This window comes from Talpa occidentalis, unplaced genomic scaffold (assembly GCF_014898055.3).
Source record: "Talpa occidentalis isolate TD23 unplaced genomic scaffold, MPIMG_talOcc4v2.1 talOcc4.14, whole genome shotgun sequence".
NCBI classification, from domain to species: Eukaryota; Metazoa; Chordata; class Mammalia; order Eulipotyphla; family Talpidae; genus Talpa; species Talpa occidentalis.
This window is the reverse complement of record NW_023601433.1, coordinates 44,159,145-44,175,333: the sequence shown is the minus strand read 5'-3', so window position 1 is coordinate 44,175,333 and position 16,189 is coordinate 44,159,145. Positions and strand designations below refer to the sequence as shown.

The following is a 16,189-nucleotide window of genomic DNA, read 5'->3' as shown; positions in this document are numbered from 1 at the left end:
GCCCAAGTCACAGATAAATGTGGATCTGTGACCATGGCCAAAAAATCTCATTTCTCAGCTGATTGTTGTAAAGGGGAAAAAATTTGGACTGTCTAAACATCTGGTTCTAGCAAACATCTGGTCTAGTTTTCTCCAATATGTCCCAATCACGTGTGCCAGCTAGGAATAACAAACAAAAATCGAAAGACAAATGTTTACCTTCTCATTCATTTCTGCAGAGGAATTAAAATAACCCCTCAAAGGATGAAGTCAGAATAATTAATGAGGACTCTGAATCCCAGAGGTTAAAACTTCCACCCCGATGTCTGACAGAATCTTGCAGTGTTGACTCTTGATCAGGACCCCAGCTCGACTAAGCTTTCCCACATGTAAGGAGAATCAGTACCAACTCCCCTCAGTGGGAGAAAACCATCCTAACTAGTTCAATTAGTTACAAGCAATACCTGATTTCCACTTTATTTAGGCAGAAATTCTGTCAGGAGACATCATCACTGAACAGTGTGAAATCCTTCAGATTCTGTCAGGATGAATGAATAGGATACTGAGTAAAACTAATAAGTAAGGACAGTGAAAAGGAACTGCGTGCATAAAACCTGATCTGTGTTGAAAGCGGGACCTCTTCTGAATTAATTCACCATATCTGACTTCTCCAGCAGGGATTCTCCTGGTTTCTCATTTTAATTGTAGATCAGCACATTCTATCAGAGGACTCATTCTAGGACGGGCCCTGGCAGGCAGACCAAGATGTCCAGGTTTTTCACTCTTCATTCTGCAAGGCCAGCGATAAGCACATCTCCTTTCTACAGGAGCTGGGCAGAAACAATGGCAGCAGAAAACCAGGCCCTGGCAGACAGCTAATTTCTTGACTGCTATGAGGGTTTTAGGCACTAATAAATGGAGGAGAGACGGAGGAGGCACCAGGGAAAACCTCAAGTTGTCAGGAAGGAAATGATTTCAAATATATTCATAGAGGGTGGGGAAACTGACCCAGTTAATTAGGAGATTTAAAAAAATATGCTTTTGTGTAAAGGAATTATTCCAAGCTATTCTTCCTTTTCAATTTAGCTGTCCATTAAAAAAATAATAAGGATGAAACCAAACTCTTGAAACTTGAAGCAATTCGGAGCTACCAGGCAATTTTTAGAGCCTAAGAAGAAAATATTCATTTGTTTTTACCCTAAAATACTTGTTTCTTCTCTTCCAATAGCTGTTCAGCACTCATAAAATTTCCTTTAACTACACCAGGGAAATGAATAAAATTCTGAGCTATTCCTCACCAAAGGGTAGGAAAGTTCAGAGAAAGCCTCGCAAGACTAAGCCTGAACAGTGAAATAACAAGAGGGCTCCCATCTGTCCCCAAATCTCAGCCTCTCCTGAAAGCCCTTAAGAATATTCTTTCCATGGAACACAAATATGTCTGTGGTGATTCCTAAACTCAGTTGTATAGCAAACCACTTAGGAAACTTACTTAAAAATACAGATGATTGGGTTCTCCCCAGACCCACTTGGAATTTCCGAATAGAATGCAAATTTGTGATTATCTAGCCTACAGGGAAGTTTGATGTCATAAGTCTGCCCTGGCTTGTGAGTAGTGCTCCGCTAGGTAGCACACCATCATACTCACATTCCATATGGCAACCTTTTGGCCCATGAGATACAGCAGGAGCATACTGTGACAACTTCCAGGAACCTTTTAAGGGGCAGCTGCTGCATGCCCTTGGCCTTTCTTTTCTGTGTCCTTTCCTGCATCCATTTAAGCCTGGAGTTAAATCTTGGAACACAAAGGTGGGGAAGACACTTAAAATGGTGGTGCTGGGAGCTGGAAGGAATCTGGATCCCTGAGGATGTCATGAACCAGAGCTACTATATCACCTTCGTTTATGTCAGAGAAATACACTTCTGTGTAAGCACGTGTGTCTTTGTTATTTAATAACCCACAGTCAAATCTAATGCCACCTGATATACTGATTTTGCTTAGAGTTGGCTCTCTGTATGAAAAACATTTTGCAATCTCATTTGTAATGGCTGAGGACCAAACCATGGAACTGTGAGGCAAGAGGTCACAACTCCCTGATGGACTTCCAAATCTTCCCCAATTTACGTATGGTTGGGGAAAACATCTGTAGCTTTGTGTGAGTTTTGGATGTGACATTTTGAATCTCTCTAGCACACACCAAGGTGGTGAGTATGAACCGCTAAATCTGTTATAAATTTTCTGACACAGAAAAAGGTTTCAGAAACATTTTTTGTTGCAGTCAACTTGGGAAGTGATCATTAAAAGTTATTTAAACTTATGACTTTCATAGTCTGTCTTCTGTAGAATTGACCCTTATTGTTGAAAACATTGGGGCTCCCCACAATGTGGTTGCTATCCCAAATTTCTAAATATCTTCCTTTTTAGTTGATTGGAACGCATGTTGTCCTTTTATTTTGTATTTCTCCATTTCTGCTTGTGTCAGACTCAGCTGGCAGATGGATGAGCTTCCTGATTTTGAATGGCATTAAAATGTGGACCCTCTTCCCGCGCCCCATCCACCACACACACCATCTTGGGCTGCCACCATGTAAAATGCTCCTTCAAGATAGGAGCCACCACACATACATCCTCAGCCACGGTTGCCCTCGCCTGCCCCTTCCCCCAATTATAGTTCTGCCTCTTTTGCCAAGTTTCTTATTTGTTCTCTAGGAGACTTACTCCAAACCTGCACATTTTCTGAAGCTGAATGTAGTCTGAGAAGACATGGGGACTAAGTAACTGAAAAAACATGTTATTAGTACCCACATGAATGAGGAGAAAAGGCTGTCATTATTAATCCTGATTGTATCATTGAGTTATATTTTTGAATTTTTGTCATGAGCTTAAAAAATGATACTGGTTCTAAGGCAGAGCCTTTGCAAAGCATCTAAATTGACATCTGTAACTTGTAAACATTGAAGCTTGGTAATATTTCCAGAATGCTTTCATTTCTCATCCCCATCATGACGAGCAACTTATGCTGTGTTAGAAGTGAAGAAACAGACCCACGTTAGAAGACAGACTTCTTACTAGTGCCAAGTTTTAGAATGTGACTGGGCAACTGGAAAACAATGAACAAAATGGCAGTAAGTACCTATCTATCATAACTGCTTTAAATGTAAATGGACTAAATCCTCTAATTAAAAGACACTAAGTGGCTGAACAGATGAAAAAAGAAGACTCATCTATATGCTGCCTAGAAGAGACTTATTTCAGAAGTAAAAACACACAAGGACTGAAAATGAAAGGACAGCAAAAGATATACCATGCAAATAGAAACCGAAAGAAAGCTGGATAAGAGAGAGAAACAACCTAAGTGTCTATTGATGAATGGATAAAGAAAATGTGATACACACATGTGTACACACTCACACACACAGTAGTATATTATTTAGCAATAAAAGAGAATGAAATCTTGCCATTTGCAACAGTATGGATGGAATTTGATGTTATTATGTTGAGCGACATAGGTCAGAGAGACAAAGACAAATACCATATGATCTCACTTACATGCAGAATCTAGAAAAGAAGGAAGAGACAAACTCATAGAGAACAGATTGGTGGTTGCCAATGACAGGCAGTTAGGGTGGGCAAAATGGGTGATGAGTGTCAAAAGGCACAAACTGCCAGTTATAAAATAGATAATTTTGGCAAATGTAACATATAGCAGTGACTATGATTAAAAATACTGTATTGCATATTTTAAAGTTGTTAAGATCATAAATCTTAAAAGTTCTTATAAGAAAAAAAAATTCCTCTGTATGGTTATGATTAAGAAATTATTGTGGTGATCATTTCACAATTTATACAAATATCGGATCATGATAGGATACACCGAAACTAATATTACAAGTCAACTACACATCAATTAAGAAAAGAAAAAAGGGATCGTACCCTGACTAATATTGCCAAGTGCATCTTCAGGTTTCCCAATAGCTTCTCATCTACGTTCTCCCTTGAACCCCTTGATAAGTCATTCTCCAAATGACTCAATAAATCCCTTTTTTACTTTCTTCTAAGACTCAGTCCCCAAACAGTTCATTGGATAGTTTTCTGAGCCTCTTGTTCCCCAATTTTTGACCCCTCCTCAGAATATACCCTGTTTTCCTGCACTAATTCCTTCTTCAAGGAAGCTTCCTGGGCTCCCTAATTCAATCTTGCTTAAAAAATATGACTAGGGGTACAACCTCAGGCTAACCCAAAACTCTTGAGGACTTTTCATGAAACTAATGGCTCCCAAACCTCACTGGGATTCAGGAGCTTTAGGAGAAGCTTCACAATCTAGCTCTTTACAAAGCTTTGCAAGAGTCTGTCAAGCAGCCCAGTGTTACAGAGTTACCAAGTGTCTGGGGCCAAGAGGAGTACCTTGATGTAGTAACGAATGAGGATCCTACGGAGGTCAAACACCTGCAGCATGGTGGCTGCGTTGTTGTCCATGATGCTGTAGCCTTCCAGGATGTACTGCGTCTGCGTGATCTCCCAGGTGAGCCAGCGGAGGTTGAAGGCAGCATTGCAGGACAGCAGGTGAGGCAAATGACCTGGTTTGCAGCAGCAGCAGCCTCTGTCATCCTCGTCACCTTCCATGATGGCTTCCACCTCTCTCTGCTGGCAGTAAGTTCCTGGCAGAGTACAAACATGATGGAAATATACAAGAAGTCACAGGATAACCTTTGCTTTGAATGGAGTTTCTTCTTGTCTTCATAAGAGAAGAGGAGGCTGAGGACAGCCTAGGCATCAGAAGAATTGTTTAATTCTTAGTTCAAATAGTGCCTCCAAATAAAGTCACAGTTCTCATAGTTGTTAACTCTTTTTTTTTTTTTAAATAGAGGCATGTTTTATTTATTTATTTGTTTGGTTGTTTGTTTGTTTTGTTTATACATGCACTGGGTACAGTCAGAAGCGCGGGAGGGTGAGAGAATTCACCAGAGCCAGAGCGGGGAGCAGAGCAGGCAGAAGGACCGAAGTACACTGCTGAGGGGAGCAGCGGGCGGCAGGAGAGGTCTGCGCGCCATGTGGGACTCTCCTCCGGTGGCCGGGGAGCAGCCGGGGATCGAACCGGCGCCGCAGAGGCTGCGGGCAGCTTCGCAACCCAACGCTCAACCACTGCGCCACCGGGGAGGCCCTAGTTGTTAACTCTTAATCACTTATATTTATTCTGATTCTCATCTCCTCCCCATAATTTTTGTCTCTGTTTGTATGTGTTAGAGGGGAGACGCTCTCACAGCAGCCATGGACATTAATGGTTGAAATGATTATAGCCTTAACTTCCCTTTCTCAAAAGCCTGCAGGTCATGATGAGCAGAGGGAAGACTAAGGAAAGGTGGCAGGTGGAGATGTCTGAGGGCATCCAAGTGCATGCTGAAGCATTACTGAAAGGGATGCCCTGGAAGAGGTCCACTGCCAGACAGCAAGGGCACACCCCTAGACCCAAGAGAAGGAGGGTACGATAGCAGTGAGTTAAGCACATTTTCAAAGGAGTTAATGCCAAAGCTTAAGTTGATGGTTGTCAACTGTTTTTGAAAATGAAATACCATATATTCCTTAAGATTTTTGCCAGTGGAACTCCCAGGTGGTGCAAGGGGGTTAAGTCTCAGCACTATGAAGCTATGGCCAGCCATGTAGCACAAATTCGATCCCCAGCTGGGAGCTAACCCACATGGAGCAGCAGACCTCTCCTGTCTAGACCACTGCTCCCTTTAGCAGTGTATTTCAGGGGATCTGCCTATTCTTCTCCCACTGTGTTGCTAGTGAATCCTCTCACCCACCCTGTACCTCTGGCCTACACCCCAGCTCTTGTATGCATAAATAAAGAAAATAAATCTTAAAAAAAATTTTTGTCAGTGATTTCAAGGGAACTGTCGATAGCAATATGTTAATCATATGTGGTTACTGTTACCATTTGGAAAGCAGAGTTGTGATCTAAAGTTAGATAAGATGACAGACTGAAACAAGTACACTGAAAATTAAAAATAAGTGCAATCTCCTGTATCTAGGCTCAAAAACCCAGCTACACAATTTACTAATATGTAGTAACATATTAAGAGCCAGAAGTAGGATAATATTTAAAAACCAATGTGACCTTGCTAGCATCAAAACAAAGGGACAGCTTGGGTCAGATTATATGTGGTTTCATTCCTTTGTATACTACAAAGGAATACTACACAGTCACTGATAAAATGAAATAAAGCTAGGGGATCTAAGCAAGTTACACTTCCTCCATTAAATAGAAATAGTACATTAGTACTGATTTTTAATGCAATTAGAAATATTGTTAGGTACACATTAAGAAACCTACAGAGTTGTAACATACCTCAAAACTCTGTTACTGAAGAATGCCTGCAAAGTCCAGGGATTTTTAATTTGCAGCAAGAAGGCTGGGGGAAATTATGGTTGCCTTCACCAACTATCTGAAGGGCTATAATATGGAAACAGGAACTGGATATTTTCTGGAGCTCCAGAGGGCATCACTGTAAACAGTGGGAGAAAGTTTAAGGGTATTGAGCAAAGATCATTTTAACAACTAGATGATCAGGTATGATGTGGACTGCCCTGTGAGGATAACAGGCTAAGGAAACAGTTGGTGAAAAGCAAAAGCAATAGTAGTTAATCACTATGGTACAAACCACTTGAAATATGTCACAATGAAGAGAATAGGAAGAAGAGTAGAGCCAGAAAAAACAGCAAGATCAAATAAAGCAGTTGTTATTGGTGGTCATACTGATTTGTTTATTTTTGTAAATTATTGTATATTTTTCAAAATAGTTTAGTCCCAAATACAGTTAGTGGCAGAGGGGAGAAAAAAAGAACCCCCCCCCCAAAAAAAAAAAAAAGGAATTCAAGAAATGGTTGAAACCAGAACTTAAGAGGAGTGGAAATATACATAAGATACAAGAAAGAAAATAAAGTTAGATGAAAGTAAAGTTAAATCAAAAAGCATCTTGCACTGGAAAATAAGATAGACATTCAAAGCAGCCTCAGAAAGGAGAGAAAATATGGAAGATGGTAGGGAGTAGCAGGAAAGAAAGGGGATATAAGTGTCCCTAAAATTTTTCATTTTAAAAGAGATGCTTGATTCGCTCTGGGTCTGCATCATGGAGTTATTTGTCAAGAGTTATTACTTAAATATAGTTAAACTATTTGAAATAGTGTTTGGGCATAGAGTACCATTTAAAGTTCAGCATAGAAGAATGTTATTTCAGTGGAAGGCAGTTAAGAACTAGGTTTTGAAGAAAGGTGGTAGGTACCAACTTTGGTCAAGTTATCTGACTCATCCAAGTTTGTTTCCTCATCTGTAAAATGGGCTACTGCTCAAATAAAATAAAATGGGCTGTAGCTCAAATAAAATGGCATATGTATATTTATTAGTAACCACTCAGTAAATTACAATTATTTTACTAGATTATAAGCTCCACAAGGACAGAACTGGCAGATAGAAATTCATTAACTAAGTAATGAGCTAACAAATAAATTAATTCACCAAACAAAGATGCACTCTACCAGATGCCAGACACTGTTCTATGCATTGGGGATATAATAGTGAAAATATAAAAATGTCTGTTTTATGCAACTTATAAGTTTACGTTGAAGAAAATAGACAATAGACAAATGAGTAAGAAAAACATAAAATGTCAGCTGGTGAAAAAATAAAAGAGCAAAAGAAGACAGAGGGCTGGGTGGGAAGATCTATTTCAAACAGGGGGATCAGAGTAGGCATCCCAGGGCTGCTTAGTCAGAGACCAGAAGGAGAGGGGGAGCCATCATTGTAGCTAATAGGAAGGAAAGTCAACAGCAGAAAGAGGAAAGCAAGCAGGTTGTGTAACACAAAGCGAAGGCGAAGGGCTTATCCTGTAACAGGGTGGTCCCCAGGAAAGGGGGAGATTCCCTGCCCCACCCAAGGGAGGGTGGAGCTGAGCAGGAAGAGGAGAAGCTGCAGAAGAGACTGAGGAAGGAAGCAGGATGGAGCCAGGAGACCTGGAGGAGGCGCATGGAGCCTAGAGACATGTGAAGAAACTGCGCTTGTCTTTTGGTCGTGGACTGGGTGACACAGATGTGGGTGAGACCCATGGGGAGGTGACAATGGCAGCTTTTATCTTGATGTTGATTTTGCTCTTTTCCTTCCGGGCTTTTCTGGTTGTTTCTGACCCTTTTCTGTGGGTCCCCACTGGAAGATGCCTTAGACTTGTGGCAGGCTTTGGGGCTTTGCTCTGGGCCAATCCCATTTGGATGGACTTTTACCCACGAGGGGACGGGTAACTTTGGGTGCTTCATTTAGAAACTAGACTCTTTGCCTTACCTGTATTGTTTCCTAGTTTTATTAAAGTTCCTTCCCATTAAAGTCTCCTATGTTTTGTGTTGATGCGGCGGATGGCAGAACCCATTTAGAATAGGCAGGTTTGCGGGGTTTGGGCTGCCCCTCTCCCTGTCCTCTAACAATCCCAGGTCTTACAATTCCATTTGTTTCTCTAAGACTTTACTGCTTTGGGTCTTAGCTGAAATCACTCTGTTTTAAACATATCAATGGCCTCAGCTCATTCTGTATCATAAAAGTTTTATGCCGTCTGGTAGAGATGTATAGATATATGTTGTTGAACTCTAAGCAGTGAGTAATTCATTCCACATGCTCTGGGGGATCCAGCTGAGTGATAACCACCCGGTCCTCACCAATCTGCCCCCAGGGACCTAACGACTGCAGGGGTGGGTGACATCTCATCTCCCCATGATGGGCAACTAATAACAAGGTGTCCTACAAGCTAACACCATCTAGGAAGAAATTCTCTTCTAACGAAAAACAGTTCTTAGAAATGGACTCCACAAGAAAGAAGCATAGAGAAGAATTTTCACCTCAAAGAGATTAGCTAACGTGGTTAAAAGGCATGGTTCAAATAGCTGCGTTTATTTCCAGTTTCTTCCTCCACTTTTTCATTAGGCTAGCATTTATCATGTTGGGTTGAATGTCAGAGGTTCTTTTCCTTCATCAAACAAACTGGCATGAGTGTGTGTGTGTGTTTATGCACCTGTAATTACATGTATATCTTACATGGGACAATGCAAAGTTTGGATTTCTACTATCCAAATGAGATGGGTTAATACCACACGCTGTGAGAAGCCTGGGTGCATTTCTGCATTGCTAAAAGTGAGGAAGTCATTCTGCTATGAAGGACTGCTGGGTCTCAGTACTTCTTTTAGGAAAAAAACCATCATACTCGGTATCACATTGTAAAATAATATGACAATAATGAAGGCCAATCATTTCTGCAAATCCACTAATTTTGCTGTTCAAATGCAACTAAAGGTCTATATTCTTTCAAAGTAGCTCAGAAAATCTGTTTCCAATGGAAGACCAAATTGTCTTCTGACTCCATTGTGCCCACACTATGATCTCTCCCCACCCTGTGGAGAAGACTGATGAGCAGTCTGTCTCTGCCTGGTGTATCCATTGAATCTGACTCTCGGCACCTTTTATGTTGCTGTGTTCTCATGGTCTAAGTCAGTGAGGCATTTAATACATATGTTTTAAAAATTCATTTTAAGAGGATTCCAGAATCCTTTACTTCTGATGGCTGAGAACACCTACTTAAAACTGTGGAAATTCTGTATTTGCAGTGAACATTTATCCAGTTATGTAGTAGATTCCAGATGTCTTACCACATCAGATAAGTATCAATTTCCTGAGTGTTCCCAAATGGGGGACAGCCACTGCAGCTATGACTGGCAGCTCCCTCCTGACCACCTGCCCCTCCTCCTCCCTTTTCTTGTTTCCATAGGAGCAAGCATCCCCTTTAAGCACTGTTTGTCAAACTCCCAGTGTCCAGCTGGCTCTGACTTACTGATCCATGCTTAGTTCCAAAAGGGAATGAAGCAAAACCCAGAAGGGATGCACAGTATGAAAGCAAATGATAAATTTAAGTGAAAAGGGGGACAAGAACAATATGGTCAAGCTGGAATAATGCCAAGTGACCCCAATTGTGCATTCTGGTGCCCTGACTAAATGTGGGTTGCCAATTTCAATCAGAGTTTCGAGGAGCCAGTACAGAAGGAACACTTGAATAGTTCCTTGTGACCTTAAGATGAAAACAAAATAATCAAAAGGATCATAGCTGTTCCTGGTAAAGATACTAGATTCATGATGCCCCCAGGACTCTCATAAAGAAAATACTGTGCAGTATAGTCACACTATCCTTAACAGCACAGCGCAGTCAAGTACAAACACAGGGTTTGCTGAGTTGCTATAACATGGCCAAAATACAAGAAAGAAAAAGCATTTTCATAGGCATCCCAAACAATTCAGCCTTAGGTATGCGGTTCTCCAGAGAGCTGAGGACACCTAAGGGATAATTTTAGAGATTCCTGAAGACAGGGAGAACCTCATCCCTTTCAGGTAATCCTTCATATGGATCATTTCTTGCCTAGTTTTGACAATTACGTATTAGCAGCAGTGAACTTGTATATATCCTCACTGACAAGCATAGGAGCGTAGCCACTCAGTGTGCCTGGTGAGTGTGGACACTTGCTTTCATGGTCAGCCAGGACAGAAGAAAGCTGGCAACCTCTTGGGAAAGTTGGGAAGCCAAAAGAGAGTGGCAGTCTGAACAGAACCAAAAGTGCTCCCACCTTCCATTCTGAACAACCCCATGAGTAGGGTGGGGGGAGTGGTAGTGCCTTCCTGGCTGGGAAGCCTGGGCCAGAGGACATGTCCCCTGAAGTGGGGAGGGGCACTCAAAGTAGGCTGGCTGGAGGGGGATCTTGACTCCTATGGAGACATGTGAGTTTAATTCTGGAAGATAACAGGCAAGTGAGGGGGACTTTGAAGTCCCCAGGAAATATAGGGAGATTGCACTTGAGAAGGCTGTCTCTGCAAACTTGAAGTAAACAGAAGATACCAGTGATGGGGAACTCAGTCACTGCTATCCCATTTTGGGTGGACAGTGAAGGAGACTGGAACTGGGGTCTGGGCTGTTTACCAAGAGGTTGAGGAAATAATGGAGACTCCAGGCCTTTATGTGATGGGAACTTCAAAGGGATGCATTAAAAATGGTTGCCTGCAGCAGGAAGATTGCACTGAAAGAAAATGTCAGCTTGCTTTACAACCTTCCGGCAAGGCACATTAAACCCTAAGTACACAACGTATAGTCAAATCTCAATTCTCCCATTTTCTTCCTTATCTGATGTGAGTACTTGGAGCAACAATGCTCAGTTGTTCCAATGAATCTGACTAACTGAATTCCAAAGAAAACCCCCAAATGTCATTAACATGATTGTGTTAAACTAGTAATGTTTCAAAACAATGGTACTGGACATTTATTTGAGGTGAGCTTTCAAATGGTCACTTGCCTTAATCGGTGCAGCAGGCCAAGCACTGGGCTGCTGTTTCCCATGTGCCAAGCAATGAGGTGACCAGGACGGGGAGTGACACAAGAGAAGCTTGGATTTCCCTTAAAACACAGTCAGTTCCTACTCATGGAGTAGACTTTAGTTAGTCATCCATAGAGTTAAGCCAGTGCTTTTCAAGCTGCAGATGGGACTAATAGGTACATTTTGGGATGTGTGTGTTGGATTATTATATAAAATGCATCCCCTTCTGGGGTGACAGCTAAGATTGTTCTCTCCTGAATGGCTTGGGCCACAAAAGAGGAGGCCATAAGATCTGGTCATTGCTGGGCTTAGAGCAATTAATTTCTGCAGACATTTGGACCTCACACAGCCAGGAGTGCATGCATGTCATGTGCAAGATGTGTGAGACAGGGTTCAGCCCCAGCGAGCTCTTATTGAAGATGCACCCTCCACTTCTAACAAGGAGCTGCATGTCCGATGAGAGATGTTACCAGGAGGAAGGCACCCAAACATTTTTCTAAGGATGGAAATCTAAACCATCATTGTCTGCTGCCAACTGGTTATAACATGGGCCATTTTGTGACCAAATGAGATAATGTCAAAAAAGGTTTTTAAAAGTTTTTGAATTGCTATCATTTCCAAAAAGGTCACAGTGGGATTTTTTTTCTCCCCTCAAACTCAAGGAAGACATACAGATGGTTAACAGGCACATGAAAAAAATGCTCGTTATCACTTGTTATTAGGATTTGATTAGCAATCAAAACTGCAATGAGGGTCTCCACTGGTGGCCCACAGCCTCTGCAGCACCGGTTCGATCCCCGGCCCCAGGCGAGGGTCCCACATGGCGCAACAGACCTCTCCTGCCGAGCCTGCTGCTCCCCTCAGCAGTGTATTTCGTCGTTCTGCCTGTTCTGTTCCCTGCTCTGGCTCTGGTGAATTCTCTCACCCTCCTGTGTTTCTGACTATACCCAGTGCTTATATAAATAAATAAACAAATCTTTAAAAAAAAAAAAAACTGCAATGAGATTTTACTTTATATCTGTGGGAATAACCTATATAAAAAAAATTAGAAACAAAAAATGTTGGCAAGGGTGTAAAGAAAAAGGATCCCTGTACACTGTTAATGGGAACATACATTGGTGAAGCCACCTTGGAAAGCAGTATGGTGTTTCCTCAGAGAATTAAAAATAGAATTACAGGGCCTCCCCTGGTGGTGCAGCGGTTGAGCACTGGGCTGTGAGGCTGCGGCAGCCTCTGAAGCGCCAGTTCAATCCCTGGCCACCGGCAAGGGTCCCACATGGCGCACAGACCTCTCCTGCCGTGCCCGTTGCTCCCCTCAGCAGTGTACTTCATCGGTCTGCCTGTTCTGTTCCCCGCTCTGGCTCTGGTGAATTCTCTCACCCTCCCACGCTTCTGACTGTACCCAGTGCTTGTATAAATAAATAAATAAAATCTTTAAAAAAAATAGAATTACATTATAATTCAGCACATGCATTTCTATCTGAAGAATATGAAAACACTAATTCAGAAGATATGTGTACCCTCATGCTCACCGCAACACTATTTACAATAGCCATCACAGGAAAACAACCTATATGAGCTGACCGACAGATGATTGGATAAAGAGGTGGCAATTATACACAACCAAATATTACTCAGCTGTCAAAAATGATGAAAGCTTGCCATTTAGAACAACCTGGATACACTGTGAGTGGATAGTGCTAAGAGAAATCAGGAGACAGATACAGGATGATCTCACTCATGTAAGAAACAAAGCAAGCAAACAGACAAAACTACAATAAAACAAACTCTTGGATCCTGGCAACAAAAGTGACAGGGTCACCTGTTAGACAGGAAAGGAGAGAGGTGGGGGTGGGGGGAAGGGGAGAGGGCAGCCCACGGACTCTAATTTACGGTCATTAGTGCTTTGGGAATGGGAATGGTGTGGAATCATATATTTGAAGAAGTGAGTCTGTATCCCTAAAATAGTAATAATATTAAACTCACTTTCTTTACCTATAAAAAATCATCTATCATGTGATATTTATCAACTTAAAAAGTGATTTCTCAAATAGCATCTCATTTATAACATACATTAGCCTGGTTATGCAGGTGTCATGTCCCCTTTTATAAATAAGGAAACCAAGTTTCAAAAATAACTTGTTTGCTAGAAGAGGCTGGTCTTTTAAATATAAAATCAGTATCTTCCCCCTTGTCACACACTGTCTAACAAGGCTAGACAAATGACAAGCAAAAGTTTTGTGAAGTTAACTTTTTACCAGCAGAAAGGGAAAATCAAATGGCATTGGGGAGTGAGTACCTTCTAATTCATATTTAATTCAAACTTGTAGTATCTTCCTTTCCTCCCCACAAACTTACTTAACATGTTTAAGGCGAAAACACACAGACTTTGTTAATGTTCCACAGAAAAGGCCCTTTCCTTCCAGTCTTGCTATCTAGACAAACAAGGCTTTGTCTCTTACTAACATGTCATAAAATTGGAAATGAAAAAAGAATATGTATTTAGGAACTCTGAATGGAGAACCTATTATTTTATGAGTTAACTTTGAAACCAAGGGATTTAATAGATTACTTGAGCTATGCAGACTTAAGAACTAAAGAATCATTAATGCCCTAACTGACCATAGAGAAGAGAGAATTCTAGATAACTCCAAGATTAGTAGGAGAACTATGGCTCTACATGAATTAGCCAGTTAGGATAAAGGTTTGGGTTGGATTAGCTTTAGATAAGATTAGGTTACATAGACATTTTTTTAAATGTCCCTGCAGGCTGGTGATTATCGGGTGTTAGCCAATCTATGAGATAGCTGATAACATTTCACAGACAGGAACATAAATCCTTCCCCCTTTTTTGATATTTTCCAGACCCAATGGTAATGTGTAGCTACAGTCTGAAAATGGTGCCTTTGTTTTTCCTGTTCATTCTGCAAGAGTCATCCCAGTTTCATGGTTGCTAAGGCAATTGGAAATTTAAAAAACTAAGCTGCTAAAAGCAGAGGTGCTATATTAACATTTCAGAACACATTCAGGTAAAATTTTTACTTTTGTGTTTCCACAGCCAAAGAAATCTTTAAAGAATGGTCAGGCCATTCATTCTTTTTTTCATATGTTCTCTTTATTCTTCCTCCTCTCCTCCCCTTCCTCCTTTCCGTGGCTCCCTCCCTTTCTGTCTTCCTTCCTTCCTACCTGTCTCCCTCCCACCAGGACAGTGGGTCTTACCGCAGAGGTCAAGGACACTGGAGTCAACCACATGTAGGGACTTAGCCCTCCTTCTACTGTGAGGCCTTGGGCAACTTACTGATATGAGTCTCATTTACCCAATCTTCTCACATCTAAAATAGGGAAAATACCTACTTATATTCTAGGGTTATTATAAGGAATTTCTGAGAAATTAAATGCTGCGTATGGTACTTGGCAGATAATTAGTGCTCAGGAACTTTTAGGCTGTCTCTACTTCCTCAGTCAACCAGAATATACTGGGCATTTGACTATGAACCAGTCAACTGGAGGAGGGACATGGATAAGGCAAGGAATCCCAGTCTTCGAGGGAGTCACAGTCTAACGGAGCCTGATTTAGTAGAATTTTTCATAGCCTGCAGGAATAAAGAACTGAATATGTACATTTGCAAGAATATTAAAAATAAACTGGCTTTGGTTCTACAACTCTTATTTAGTATTTGATTGCCAGCAATATTTATTGACCATACCATGCCCTTCCCCCACAGTGGCATCAGGGATCTTGTTCTTCAGGATTCATGATCCACACATACAAATATCTAAAAACAAACATAACTTTCTTTACAACTTTGATTTAAATAAATGGGCATGTTAATCTACGTTGGTTATGTTTTCTTCTTTGAACTAATCTATGACAAAAACCTGGAAATATTTGGCCACATGGGAATGTAGAAAATACATGTACATTCATTGCAAGGAAACACTGAGAAATTAATAAATTTACAGAGAAAAAAATGCAGCTATATAAAGAATAGAAAAGGTAAATATATAACACCAAGCATTTCTGGTATTGTTTTTCCTGAGCTTTTCTGAAACCCACTTTATCAAATGATTCATATTTCCTAGAATTCTCATCTAAGAAGATTTCAGGAAAATCGATTTTGCTGTGATAAGAATGGAGTGGTCCAACCTTAATGAGGATAATGAAAGCTGCATGCATACCTATGTGAATAAGAAAATTTCATTTCGGCAACTTCAAAACTTTCTGTGATGTGACCCAGCCTTAGATGGTAGATCTGCTTCACCATCCCAGGAGAGGATGTTGCTTTATTGCAATTCAAATAATTTGCCATGGACAGTCCAGGAGCCCTGCAGTCTAATTCTGTACTGTTTTATAAATCACATTTCCTGAGTCTACCTTAACCCCCACCCTAGTCCCACTGGGACCAGGAACTCTTAAAATCCTTTGGATTGTGCCCTCTGAAATCCCTGATCCATTCCTCAACTTCTCTGAATGTTCTCCTCCCCTCCTTGATGCTCTACTGGACACCCAGACCTCCTTGTTCCCTCTTTATCTCCCCCAAATGGAGCTAAATACTTTCACACACTCCTCTCACCTACATGCTGAGGTGGGTAGAAAATACCGACCTCATTGATGTTTTCAGGCCACTCTCTCATTACACCCCACACCATTCTGTCCTTGCCACCTGCAATGGCCCCTCTGGGTCACTCCTGGTCCTTCCAAGAAGATTCTGGGTCTGGTTTACTATCATCTCCAAAACACCTCTTTGACCACTCCTGGAATTTCAGTATCCACAGAGATGTTCCTTCCAACAACTTTATACTTGATGCTTCTCTTCCAGT

The 16,189-nt window shown here is 41.3% G+C and overlaps 1 protein-coding gene across 1 annotated transcript in view; it reads right to left on the bottom strand.

Annotated features, from left to right (window-relative positions):
- PCNX2 (pecanex 2) overlaps window positions 1-16,189 on the bottom strand; it is a 243,488-nt gene that overhangs the window by 34,267 nt on the left and 193,032 nt on the right. Inside the window, exon 26 of the mRNA XM_037510412.2 lies at window positions 4,382-4,635. Within this exon, the coding sequence (XP_037366309.1) occupies window positions 4,382-4,635 (254 nt within the window). The remainder of the gene's footprint in view (window positions 1-4,381; window positions 4,636-16,189) is intronic.